This window comes from Pimephales promelas, chromosome 15 (genome assembly GCF_988280905.1).
Source record: "Pimephales promelas chromosome 15, fPimPro1.hap1.1, whole genome shotgun sequence".
Lineage (NCBI taxonomy): Eukaryota > Metazoa > Chordata > Actinopteri > Cypriniformes > Leuciscidae > Pimephales > Pimephales promelas.
The window spans coordinates 33,532,150-33,546,544 of NC_142783.1; the positions used below are offsets into that span (position 1 = coordinate 33,532,150).

The 14,395-nt window shown below is 38.9% G+C and overlaps 1 protein-coding gene and 1 long non-coding RNA gene across 3 annotated transcripts in view; both read left to right on the forward strand.

Moving 5' to 3' along the window:
* The first annotated feature begins 202 nt into the window (after positions 1-202).
* On the forward strand, positions 203-3,867 carry bmp2a (bone morphogenetic protein 2a). The gene is made up of 2 exons (XM_089120577.1): positions 203-1,451; positions 2,909-3,867. Exons 1-2 carry the CDS (start codon positions 1,127-1,129, stop codon positions 3,733-3,735), a joined length of 1,152 nt encoding a protein of 383 aa, XP_088976703.1. The 5' UTR covers positions 203-1,126; the 3' UTR covers positions 3,736-3,867.
* Positions 3,868-8,492: 4,625 nt separating this feature from the next.
* Positions 8,493-14,395, forward strand: part of LOC120464137 (uncharacterized) — a 49,477-nt gene continuing 43,574 nt past the window's right edge. For both annotated transcript variants that reach the window (XR_005618607.2, XR_016146613.1), the window contains exon 1: positions 8,493-8,592. This is a non-coding gene — a long non-coding RNA (uncharacterized LOC120464137). The remainder of the gene's footprint in view (positions 8,593-14,395) is intronic.

A 14,395-nucleotide genomic window follows, 5' to 3' on the forward strand; every position in this document is an offset into this window, starting at 1 on the left:
CGCACTGGCTCTGAATATGAGCGCTAGATAGTGAGTGTTTTTTTTTTATTTTTTTTTTTATTATTAAATTCAAGTTATTTTATTTATTTATCTATTGATCTAAATATATCGTTATTGGTAATCGGTTATAGAGTGAGGACTGATTAAAATGTCCAAGAGAGATTTAATGCCTTATGTTGCGTTAAATTTAATAAACAGTAATGGAGAAAAATCCCATAAATTCCTGGAACTTTCCCATATTTTTCCCCCAAGTTACTTAATTAGATGATGTCTGAGCTCTCCAAAGGAGCATTTGACCACACGGACCCCTTGATGTCTGAAGGTGATGAATTCTGTCATGACATCAGAGAGTTAACATAAAGACACATAGCGAGAGAGAAAGAGAGAGAGAGAGAGAGGCTGTTGCACACTTGCGCACTGCGCGTAAAGCACACACACGTACCCAAACCCTCGCCGCGACGCGTTGCGCTCTTCGCAAAGGAAGAAACTTTTGTTTTGTCAATGAAGTGGACTTTTATATCTGCTAGAGCACCCACACATTGTCTTAATACAGCAGTGACGGTAGAATATGTGTAAAAAGAGGCGGGCGCTCTCCTGGAAATCTCCCACTGTTTTCTCCAGATAAACAGCTTTTCCTTGGTGATCTCGAAGATGGAACACAGTGAAACGGGGAATTATAAAAGAGGAGCAGCTTCATTGTTCATCCCATATGCCATGAACAGAAGATCAGCTGCGCGTGTGGAGTTTTAACTTTATCTGGACTGTCTCTTCAGCTCCTGCACTTGTACACCTACGGAGAGGATTGCAAATACACCGCGCGATTTAGCCACACGTTGCTGATGCGTAAAACCATCTCATTTAAAAGAGTTCGAATGTTCGTCTTTGTGTTATTTTAAGAAGAGCGCAAATCTAGTATTATGACAGACTTGGACTCATGGACTTTCTATCCAGATGGATCTAGCGCAGGTTTGCGTTCCTCCTTAAAGCGGCTCTTAAGGTGGCTTTGATGCACGAAGGATCCTCCAAACTCTTACAATGGCTCACTTAATCAAGGAATATGTTCCCCTCTCCTGGCCCGAGCCCATCTGATCTCGTTCGTCTCTGATCTGTCAGCTTTAGAGTGATCATGGTCTCCGTTGGCGCTCTGATGGTTCTGATGGTGACTCAGGTGTTGTTTGGAGGCTCCAGTGGACTCGTACCTCAGATCGGCCGGTCCTCTCTGTCTCAGGATGTCTTACATGCGTTTGAACTTCGACTTCTGAGCATGTTTGGACTCAAACACAGACCGAGTCCCAGCAGGTCTGCGGTGGTGCCGCAATACATGATGGACTTGTACTCGATGCACTCGGTGAACGCGGAGCAGAACAGCAACAGACCCAAGAGTTCACTGGGGAGAGCCTCGGAGAGATCTGCCAGCCGCGCAAACACTATCAGGAGCTTCCATCATGATGGTAAGCAAGTGTTTACTTCACGAATTCTTCCTCTCCACCTTCCCTAAATTCCTTCTGTCCTTTCTTATCTGCTTTATCCTTCATTCCTGACAGGAGCTGGCATTATCTACTGGCTATTTAATGAGCAATTGGCAGTTTATTTGTATAAAGTCCTATGATGACTGATGAGAATACATTTTCTGTACACCTACATTTTTCTTATATATATATATATATATATATGTGTGTGTGTGTGTGTGTGTGTGTGTGTGTGTGTATATGTGTATATATATATGTGTGTATGTATATATATATATATAATGCTGGGTTGTTTTAACCAAATATGGACAAACAAAAATGCAATTCATAAATTTAACCCAACAGCTTGGTTTGTCCATATTTGACTCAAAATTGGATTAAAATAACCCAGTATTGGGTTATTTAATACACTCTTATTATATACACTCTAAAAAATGCTGGGTTGTTTTAACCCAAATTTGGGTCAAACATGGACAAACCCAAATGTTGGGTTAAAAATGTAATTAAAAAACTTCAACTTTCACTTTCAACTGTACATTTTTTAATTATATTTTTAACCCAACTTTTTGGTTTGTCCATATTTTACCCAGATTTTGGTTAAAACAACCCAGCATTTTTTAGAGTATATATGAAGAGTTCAGATGCAAAAGCCTCTAAGTGCCATTTGAAATTTTCTTCTAGAATGATCATTTTTATCAAGCTTGTATATTTAAGTTCAGTAATTTCACTTTAATGGCAATGATAATTACCTATTAATTGTTATTTAAGTGAAATTACTGAACTTAAATATACAAGTTTGATAAAAATCATCATTAAAGAAGAAAATTTCAACTGGCATTTAGAGGCTTTTGCATCTGAACTCTTCATATATATATATATATATACACACACATATACACTCTAAAAAATGCTGGGTTGTTTTAACCAAAATTTGGGTAAAAAAAAAAATATATATATATATATATATATATATATACTCTCACATACACACACACACACATATAAATAAGGAAATAAATAAATATGTGTGTGTGTGTGTGTAGGGGTAAATTCAGGTTGAAAGGGACATTTTTTGGTCAAAAGTCATTTCAATGGTTAAAAAGTGTCCCAATCAGGCTGAATTCCCCCTATATATACAGTAGGGGTTACATGTCCTCATCTACCTACCTATTTATACATTGTATAGAGTAAATACAATAGTTTTGTATATTTTTATTTACTTGTTTGCATTGTAGAGTTGCAGGTGCTTTTTTAACATATCATGTTGAGTGCATAGTCCTATGGATTGTCTTAGATGACATTCAAATAAACTAGAAAATGCCCCTTGTGTTAGTTTAAGTTAAAGTCTCATCCTGTCAGTGAGTGTCCTGTCACAGTATAGGAACTGGCTTTGATTCAAACAGCCATAAACTTTGCATATATTGTTTTTTACCCTCCAGAATCCACGGAGGATCTGTCCAGTTCGAGCGGAAAGACGACTCAGCGGTTCCTCTTCAATCTGACCTCCATCCCAGGCGAGGAGTTCGTGACGTCAGCGGAGCTACGGATTTTCCGAGAGCAGATCGCGAGTTCTCCGAGCGACGGGTTCCACCGCATTAACGTTCACGAGATCATCAGACCGTCCGGTTCCCTTCAGGAACCCATCACGAGACTCCTGGACACCAGGCTGGTTCAGCACAGCCTGAGCAAGTGGGAGAGTTTCGACGTGAGCCCCGCCGTCTCGAGGTGGACCGCAGACGGACGGCCCAACCACGGCTTCGTGGTGGAAATAGTCCACCCGGACCAGGACTCCAAAAGACACGTCCGGGTCAGTAGGTCCCTGCACGACAGGGAGGACACGTGGCCCCAGATGAGGCCTCTGCTGGTGACCTACAGCCACGACGGCAAGGGGAACGTGCTTCACTCTCGCGAGAAGCGGCAAGCGAGGCCCAAAAACCAGCGGAAGAAGCACAAGCACAACTGCAAGAGACATTCCCTGTACGTGGACTTCAGCGACGTGGGGTGGAACGACTGGATAGTCGCCCCGCCGGGATACCACGCCTTTTACTGCCAGGGCGAGTGTCCGTTCCCGCTGGCGGACCACCTGAACTCCACCAACCACGCTATTGTACAGACACTGGTGAACTCGGTGAACAGCAACATCCCCCGGGCCTGCTGCGTCCCCACGGACCTGAGTCCCGTCTCCCTGCTCTACCTGGACGAGTACGAGCGGGTGATCTTAAAAAACTACCAGGACATGGTCGTGGAGGGCTGCGGGTGCCGCTGACGTCTCCACACGCTTTGTTTTTCCCAATACTAAACTTTATTTATAATAAAGTAAAACACATATTTTGGAGAAGTATATAAAGATATATTTATGTTCACTATTGGGAAAATAAATATTTTAATCAGAGTTAAACTAAGGTATTTTCTGATGTACGTGAAGCATTCGTATTCTGTATTTATTTCTACCGCACTCCTTCTTATAGAGAATAGTTTCGGTAGCACTTTACAACAAGGTCTGGCATTATGCATTAGGGATGCACCGATAACCGATAATTCTTTATATTTGAAAACCGATATATCGGCCGATAAATCGAAATATAATTTTTGAGAGCCTGATTGCAAAAACAAAAGTCTCACAATTAAAATCCATTTCCCAAAATGTTCTCGTTATAATTTCATGTAGCCGATACGACAGCACATTTTGCACTTAACTATATTTTCCTTTTTGATTCCAATCATATTTCAAACAATTAAGATCAATCATGTTGAACAGTGCGCATCTGAAGTGTTATTCATTATTTATCAGCTTTATTATATCAGCCAAATTTTATTGTCAGGCCGATAACGATAACATAAAAATGAACAATATCGTCCGACACCGATATGGTGGCCGATATATCGTGCACTAAACATCACACTATTTAATAATCTTTAACATTACATTCTAAAAAAAAATGCTGGGTTGTTTTAACCCAATTTTGGGTCAAATATGGACAAACCCAGCCATTGGGTTAATTTTTTGTCCATATTTGACCCAAAATTGGGTTAAAACAACCCAGCATTTTACTGTTCATTAAATAATAGACACAGACACAACTATAATGTATTTGTGAATGGCGAGGTTAACATTAAGATTAATAATGGTTGGTTTCCTCATTGTAAAGTGTTACCATGTTTTGAATGCATAATCAAAGAAAAAAATAGTTACTATGTTTCTTCAAGCAATGCAAAATGCAAGAGCTACTCGCCTATAACGCATTAAATGCAGTGAAAGCACTTAGAGGGTTACCATTAGAGCGGCATTGGCCCGAACTAGACCGACTTCCATTAAAACAGTGAGCATGCCGGTGTTTTAGAGATGGCTCTTTGTTACGCAGCAGTAAATGTGAATGCACTTATTTCAAACCAATGTGACAGGTAGTTGACACTGAATGCTCAGGAAATTAGCCGGCGTGAGTTTAGTCCCACAGTATGAGCTCTTGAAACTGAGACAATGACTATTGTGTTTCCTTATGCTTTGCTAGCGTAAAGGTGTCTTATACTGAAGTCAGCTTATTGAGTCTGGCTAATTAAGAGCCATTCACTACATGGTGCTCTAGGAAGTGTTTAATTAGAGGGACGTTGTTTAAAACGTGAGGATTGCCATGTAATTAAGTTGCCCAAAATAAAGAGTGCAGAATGCAAAATGTATGCGTTGACAGAAACAACAACAAAAAAATCTTTCATTTGCTCCATAAACATGCTTTTATCAGATATTTTACGGCCAAAATCAGATGAAAATATGACTGTAGTCTAATCTAGAGTTTTATATGCACCAAAATTGAAGGAGTACACGCTCTTTAGCAACATCTACTTATCCTGTGTGAATCATTCTCCACTTTGGCCCTGGAAAATATAGCCTTTTATTGGGTTGTCTTGAGGTTAAACACACGTCAAAGGAGTCGCAACTTGACTTTCTTATGGATCATAAAGCAGGACAGTGGGAAGTACAGCTTTCCTCGCGCAGGCAGGTTTCTCTGAAATGTAACGTGTTATGCACCGCTGGTAAAAATGCCTTGATGTCCAACTATTTGAAAACGGACAGTTTGAGTTCATTAAGGGGTCGGTAACAGTATGGCGCTGTGCTATAGGGCACGTGGATGCTTCAAATGAGCCTGTATGCTTTACAGATGTTGGGAGAGACGCACCCTATCATGATATTGGTTACTGGAGCATGCTGGTCTTCAGTTAGCAGATAAAACCGATCGAATGCTCATGGCAACACGCAGATGTTATGATGCCCTGCATTCCTGTGGCATTCCAGAGATAAGGTGGCCAACACCACCGTCTTTATGATTCATAATTGGTGTGGAGATTGCTTTAATGACCGAGATAAGAGCACAGAACCGGTGCAGAGAATCGTCCTCTCTGATGGCACGAACGATAATAATCACCTGCTTCACATGTGATTCACAGCCAAACACGTGGAAATACGGCTTTGACGTGTGCCAGGCCACATTATGATTGGAGGATGATTGCAGCTTTCATAATGGAGAATAACTTTTGGTTAATAATCTGGTTTTCTAAAACTGCTTGCCATCAACAAAACACTTTACTTGAAGCAAATGCACTTTATAATGCACTGAATAATAATTGTATGCACAGTTATAAAACATTATACATACTTCAAGTAGTAATCTGCAAATATAATGCATTTTCCCTTTTGATTTCATAATGCATTACAATGTACATCCCTTCATAATGTTTTAGGCTTCAAGTAAAGTGTTAAAAAATTTTACAAAAATGTATTTTGCAAATAATGCAGTGAATCTCACCTGGTTTTGCTTCAGGATCTAGATTATTTCTTTAAATTATTTTTGTCATTTTGATGCTTCCAGCAGCCAGTAACGCATCTCATAAAAAGCACTGTGTTCAGTTCTGTACAAACCAATTAATGTTGCATTGATCATACTTTCATTTTGTGTAGTTGTGTTCATGGTTTTAGAGGATGAGGGCATGTCGCACAACCTGTCAACATCGCATCTGTCCAATTTGACTGGACACACGACCTTTGACATAAACAACAAAAGATAGGGGAGGTGTTTTCTCCTCCCTCTTAAACACTGATAAGCCTGTTTGTTTTGCTATAGTTACACTAGTGACCCGGTCCGGGTCCGAAAAAGACATGAATTCAAGCATGTATCACAGTCACGTGACCCGACTCTGCACATGTGTATGCGACCGGCTCGGCTGGAACACCAGCAGGCCTTGATTTTCGGGCGAGTTTGATGGAGGGAATTTGTCCTGAAGCCTTTCATTTAGCTCATAACCGTGAACCAGGAACTCATCTGGACTGCATTTGCACCGTAGGGGCCTGACCACAGCGCAAGGAAATCATAGACCCAGAATTGCAGTGCTGCAGAGGCAGTGGCCAATTGCTGGTATTTTTATTTACTTCAGGAGGCAACGCGTTAATTTATATGCGTGCAAACATTAAACTTTGAATAGTCCTCGCAAAGCCAGCACCAGAAAATAGGTTCATGCCTGTGAGGGTATTAGACTCTTGCTCGTTTAATTGTTTGTTTTCATTGCCCAAGTGTATAAACTTTGCATGAGCCAGCGAGTGTGGAAACTCCTCTCTCATGATGCATTACAGCGTGTTGTTCGCGCGCTGCTTGAATATAATGCGTGGACTCATGCGCAGCTGTGTGCAATGGAGATATTCCGTCATCCAAGTCCTGTCTTAGTTGCAACGCCATAATTTCTGGACATGCAGACTACAAAATGAGTCTTTACTGTGTATTTACTCAATGGCAAGCCGTACGGCTTCACAAAGAGCCTGAAAGGTTTGTAATAAATATAGTTTGGCCAAAAAAAAAGTGAGCGAGTTGTCATTTTACTACTCGCAGAATCTTGGTTTATGTTGGTTTCTTTCTTGTGGTGTTGGGAAAGAACAATAAAGGATTAGTTTACCCCCAAAAATTCTTTACTCATCCTCACGTTGATCTAAACCCATGCCATGTGATTTATTTTCGATGAATGTTCACATTGGATCTTCTTCTAAAATGATACAAAAAGGACCATTTCAGCTCTGCTGTGTAATAAATTGGCATTGATTATGAATGTTTTTGCTTGTGATGTTCATCATTTTTAAGTTAGTCTCAACGCCTCAAGCGTTGACTGAATGTCTGACGCACTTTACAGGAGTTTCAAAGTCGTCATCTGATTGGTTGAATTGTGAATTTCCGGGAGACGCGTGTTCTTTAACAAGGCCGTTGCCAAACCCAGTAGCACCTCAATGCAGAACATGAGATCCACGGGGAGGAGTCGGATCACGATCCAAGGGGTGGAGATGGGTAAGATTAGGGTTGGGTTTAGGGATTAGGGGTGGGTTTAGGGATCAGGGGGCGGAGTTGGTTAGGTTTAGGTGTATGTAAGGTGGGAGGAGTTGGATCTGGATCCGACTCCTCCCCATGGATTTCATGTTCCGCAGTGAGGACCATCTCGCCAAACCCCCTCATATCATGGAAGAAGAAAGCTATAATGTTTACAGCTGTGACAATAGGATCAAATGCTGTATTTTAAAAAGTAATTCCTTCACACAGCACTCTAAAAGCCTGTCTTCCACGCCCCTAAATATGACACTCAACTGTGATTGGTTGCTGTACATGTCAGTCAGACGGCCTTTGGGTGGTCCTTGGCCAATGAAAGCTGCGATGGAGTCCGGACCTTCTGCTGTCAGTCATGGGACTATTTTGCAATTTTTCTATATTATATATGTAAACATGATGCTTCGAGTGAGGAAGAGACCCAAAGTTAATTTGTTTTGAGTGAAAATCACAACTGCTCTCAAATCTCATTCATTCGCGTACAGGTCACGCTAAGTTTGAATGCACAAATGAGACCAAATTTTATGGATTCAAGTCGTAAGGACTATCTTTATGGGTTCGGAATGAGGGTGAGTAAATAATGGCTGCATTGTTTTTCCTCAAAGTAAACCACACATTTATTTAGCAATTATTGACATCACGTGACTTATTGATTTCTATGACGTGTTTGGCCCTCGCGCCTTGTAGAGGAAGTGTGTTTACATTCCAGCGGTCAGAGTAAAGCCGTGGGTTTGTTCAGCGTCGTGTCCAGGTGCAGAGGGATCACTCAGGTAATTACAGAGGAAATTCCCCAACCACAGTGACACAGCCGGGTGATGAGCTCTTACCGTGTCATTTGACTATTCTTACGCATAAATCCTCAAATACCACCCTGTGTATGAGTCAAAAAGGCCTGTTTGCTCATTGAACACGCCCTTCAGCTGAACTCACTCAAGAGTTCCTTCTCTTTGATGTGCCATCGTGTCTGTGGACAGAATGTGCTTCAACACATCTGCATCGTTGCTGTGTGTGTGTGTGTGTGAGTGTGAGTGTGTGTGAGAGTGATATCGGCTGTGGACTTTTTTTGGACTGTCGCACTTTTTTAAATTAATCGTTTAATATAGTTACCCTATTCAATTATTGAAATGCTTGAAAATATTTTATTTATATATATATATATTTTCTATTATAAATTAAATGAGTGAAAATAGTTAATGTGGCCACTTTCACAAATGTATTTTATTACTGAGCTAGAAAACTTAAATAGTATTCATATTAGGCCATAATATTTATTTTTTTATTATTATTATTCTATTTATATCTTACAATTTCCATGGGTTTAATTTATTTGGGAATGCTAATAGATTCCAGAACATTTATTTAACTTTTTTTTTCCTAAATAACTTTATATTATCACCATATTACATTATTTGAATGCTTTAAAACATTTTTTCCCCATTTTTTCCTATCAAATAAATGAGTAAAAAGAGTTGAATACGGTCAATGTCACACATTTATTTATTGCATTACTGACCTAAAAAATCTCAAATATGTATTATTCATTTTATGCCTTATTTTTATTAATATTCAAAAATTATCAGGTTTTAATTCAATTTATGTAATGATTGTATCAATCATTATTGCAAATTAATTATTTTTAAGTATAGCTTTATTACTGAAATAAATACAAATATTTTTTTTTAATATATAATTTCTATAAATTATATTATCTCCAAAAAAAATGTTATGGCCAGTGTCACCCTATTGTATTAGTGACCAATAAATCTTAATTTTATGTCATAATATTTCTATTTTTACATCATTTTCATTGTGGTCTCAGACTTTTAATCTAATTCTGCTGCATGCATCCTGAAATTCTATGTTTAATTTGAAAAGATGTGCAGTTTCATGATGAAAAAAAGCTTGATCGCAACCTGCCATGATCATTCAGTGCAGCTGTGCAAAGATAACAGAGTAGATGATTCATGGCCACTTTCACGTGAAGACGTTTGTGACGCGTCAGCTTGCGCATCACACACTCGAAGGCCGAAATGCCTCGTGCGCTCAGACGAGTGCTTCTAAAGCTGTCAGTTTCCCTTTCCAACATAAACATCTGAGGTCACGGAGCAACCATGGGAACCTAAACAAATTATATTCTAGGACTTTTTTGTCACTGTCAAACTCTGGACACGCTGGCTTTGTGAAAATCGCAGAGAAAGCATAACGTTATCCTCGTTTTCGAAAGGGCCTCAAAGGATCCGATCGGCTAGCAACAGGAACCCTCCTCCACCACCATAACAAACACACACCGGTTCCTCTCGCTCTGACACTCAGCTGTCGTGCTGTACATTCAGACCTGTAATTTCATGTGCAGTTGGCTGTCTCCGTGGAGATTTATTTTGTGTAAATACATGCTTTGCTTCCACTGGGTCTCACCAGCAGATGGCAACCATTAGTCCATCTGACTTGAAACAAAACACAGGCCGATATAAATACTTGTGTGCCGACCGCTTCGACGTGTGCGATCAGCTCTTCAAACCGTGCAATACGAGAGCTGAATTTAGCTCGTCTCATTTAGGTTTTCTTGAGTCATGCTTTCCTGCATTTTGCACATGCCAAACTTTTTCCAGAATGCATGCAGCACCTGTCATTTCTTCTGCCCGGGCCTTCCAATTATAAGGTTTAAACACAAAATGCATGCATGTTTCTGGTTTTACTGTGAATGATTCATAAGTGCACCTTATTCCAAAATTTAAAAATCGATTGTTTCATCATCATTCAGAATAAAATAACTTGCTCCAATAGAGTGGCAAAGTTATCACGTCACTTTGTAGGCCAAAACACTGAAGTGAGTTAGCATTTTAGCACTCCCGGTTCCCTCGCCCTCATAGACATATACACTAGACGTCACCTTGGCTACGGCAGTTCATTGGAACGAATGCGTCAATAGAGCCGCCATCTTGAAACAGGGGAGCCCCTCCACTTTAATGCATCAGCGTCAATGTTGACACAGGTCTAACGGAAATAAAATCACCATAAATCCTCATGAATGCGATTTTTCTTGTTTTTTGGTGTATTCATGTTTTTATCATTGATTCCAGAAAAAAAAAAAATTTAAAAACATTCTTCCTAGTTCAGATTTCATCCGTGAACACCATCAATGAATTCAAAGTAGAGCCAGACCGATATATCGGCCGGCAGATATTAGGCATTTTCCAATATATCGGTATCGGCAGTTATAATGGCCGATAAATTAATATTTAAAAAATAAATTAAAAACGGACGAAACACGCTTTAATCATCTCTCCTTGGCCTGTTATATTGAAAATGTATGTTTTACAATTTGCAGTATGATGTTATCTATTGCTAAATTATGGCTCATCATAGACTAGATAACCACAAAGCAAGCTAATGCCACTATCATCAGTGGAAGACCGCTAACGTTAATTAATGAGCTTGGAAACCACAATGAACTTTTTCTGCCTAAATAAAGTAATTATTACTGTATTTATAACTAGCATATCTCTAGTTACAGTCCCTGCATTGTAAAATGTAAGTTAGACTTGCGAGGAGTGAACATTTAGACATAGAGAAAAAGTATCAAACGTATCTTGTGCAGAAAAGTTAGCTTTTCTTTTACACGTGTGTGAAATCCAACAATATTTAATAAAAAAATATATATCGGCCGATATATCGGAATATCGGATTTTATAACCCCAAAATATTTGTATCGGTATCGGCCTTCAAAATCCTTTATCGGTCCGGGTCTAATTCAAAGTAAAGGCAGAGATAGCAGCGTCACCTAGCTACTTCCCATAGAAATATACACTAGGCATATACCTTGGCTACGGCAGTTCATTGGAACGAATGCGTCAATAGAGCCGCCATCTTGAAACAGGGGAGCCCCTCCACTTTAATGCATCAGCGTCAATGTAGTAGACACAGGTCTAATGGAAATAAAATCACTATAAATCATCATGAATGCGATTTTTCTTGTTTTTTTTGGTTTGTTCCAACGGTCAGACATGTATTTATCATTGATTCCAGAAAGATTTTTTTATTTTATTTTATTTTTTTAACATTCTTCCTAGTTCAGATTTCATCCGTGAACATCATACGCTGCACAAAAGTCCGCCACCATCAATGAATTCAAAGTAAAGGCAGAGATAGCAGCGTCACCTAGCTACTTCCTTTGACAAGACCCCTGTTCCAAGATGGCGGCGGTTTTGACGCATGCTTAGAACCCCAAGGTGACGTCTAGTGTATATATCTATGCCTCGCCCTACAGTCTATGGGATTTTTGAATGGGTTTTTGCTAAATCGCCTGAAACAAAGTCTAAAGCCCCTAAATATTTTCACAGTTTTGATCTATGACATAAAACACACCAGTTATAACCTTCTTGTGTTTTTTTTAACCCTTATTGGGTAACACTTTACTTGAAGGGGTGTGCTTAAGACTGACATGACACCTTCTTAATCATGCATGTTTGTGACAACTGTCATTAAGTGTCATTCGCTAAATGCTGGGTTGTTTTAACCCAATTTTGGGTAAAATATGGACAAACCCAGCCATTGGGTTAATTTTTTTAATTACATTTTTAACCCAACGTTTGGGTTTGTCCGTATTTTACCCAAAATTGGGTTAAAACAACCCAGCTTTTTTTAGAGTGTAATGACATTTTTAATGCAAATATGACATTGTTTGAGATGTCTTTGTTATGACACCTTGACATAAACCAATACATCATAACCGGCACTTTTCGGCTGACCTCAGCTCTCTTATAGTTTCCAGTCCTCCAATCAAATCAAACCCCGCCCTGCATTTCTTTTTCTCTCGCAAATATGTCAAAGTTGACTTTGGAGTTTACAGATTTGGAAATCAATCTCAGTTATTATTAGCGCATGACAAATTCTCCAATGCAGATCTCTCCATTCATGCAAGAGGTATTTCTCCAGTACATGTGCTCTTCAACACGTTACGTCATCATGAACTATTGCACGATGATGCTTCGGTGACGTCACCGCCAAAATATTGACCGTTCCAACCCGCAGTCTGATTTCACCTTTAATTATTATCGTGCACTAAAAAAACGATGAAGCATAAAGGCTTATTAAAGTGCTATCAAAAGCGTCTGTGACTAAGGTCTAATTATCTCCTGCGCTCGTCCAGGTATAAAGCCTTCGGAGGCTACTCCCCTGTCATCCAGCCCATTAAAACAGGGCCTGGTTTCAAAGGGCTTTAATATTAGCAGAGTTGGCGGAGATGTCAGTCTCTCGGCTGTGGGTTTTGCATTAGTGTCAAGCTCCCAGCTGGAGTTGCCCCTGGGAAGAATGCAAGTATCTTACACCCTGTCTTTGTGCCTCATTACGGGACGTCCAGAGGCAGCTGGGAGGGGCGGGATCGGTTTCCCTGGGTGGTGGTGGTGATGCAGATTTTCCAAAAGCCTTCCATTCAAGTGTTAAAAGATAAATCAGTGCTGTAATTTGCATAGAGGAGAACGTTTAGTGCCACTTTAGGCTTTGCCGTTAGTGGTTTTGGCTGAACGCTTATTATTCTTATTTGTTTCCTGGATGAGCCCGTGGATTTAAATCAACTGTCTGATTGTGGAGAATTAATGAAGTGGCTATAGATGACTGGATATAGATGGACACTCTTGTTTTCTGGTACAAATAAAACATTTAAATCAAGATACATTAACTTGAGAAGCAAATTAAGTTGTTTTCAAAAGCTGTCACTGGGGCTGTACCTTTTCGAAAGGTAAACTTTTGTCCATTTTAGGTGTTAATATGTACATTTTAAGTAATATGTAAAATTTAAGTGCTAATATGTACATTTTAGGTGTTAATATGTACATTTTATGTGCTAAAAAGTATACATTTTAGGTGCTAATATGTACATTTTAAGTAATATGTAAAATTTAGGTGCTAATACATTTTATGTGTTAATATGTACATTTTAGGTGCTAATATGTACATTTTAAGTAATATATGTAAAATTTAGGTGCTAATATGTACATTTTATGTGTTAATATGTACATTTCAGGTGCTAATAAGTACATTTTAAGTGTTAATATGTACATTTTAGGTGCTAATATGTCCATTTCAGGAGCTAATATGTCAATTTTAGGTTCTACTATGTACAATTTAAGTGTTAATATGTACATTTCAGGTGCTAATATCTCCATTTCATGAGCTAATATGCCCATTTTAGGTGGTAATGTACACTTTAGGTGTTAATATGTACATTTTAGGTGCTAATATGTACCACTAATAGGTACCAATATGCAGCCTTTGGGTACAAAAGTGTACCTTTTGAAAAGGTACAGCCCCAGTGACAGCTTTTGTTCCTTTTTTTTCTGAGAGTATATATATATATATATATATATATATTTAGTTATTGATTCTAAAGCGTATTTATATTACCTTTATATAATTATGCATTTAAACTGCATAATAATAATTGATAAACAAAATCTTTACATGTGTGATCGATTTAGGATATAATAATTACATAAATAATATCTAAATCATAAAAAAATAATTATTCTAAATAAGCATTACTGAAAGCCCGATGATTTTGTCTTAATAAAGCAT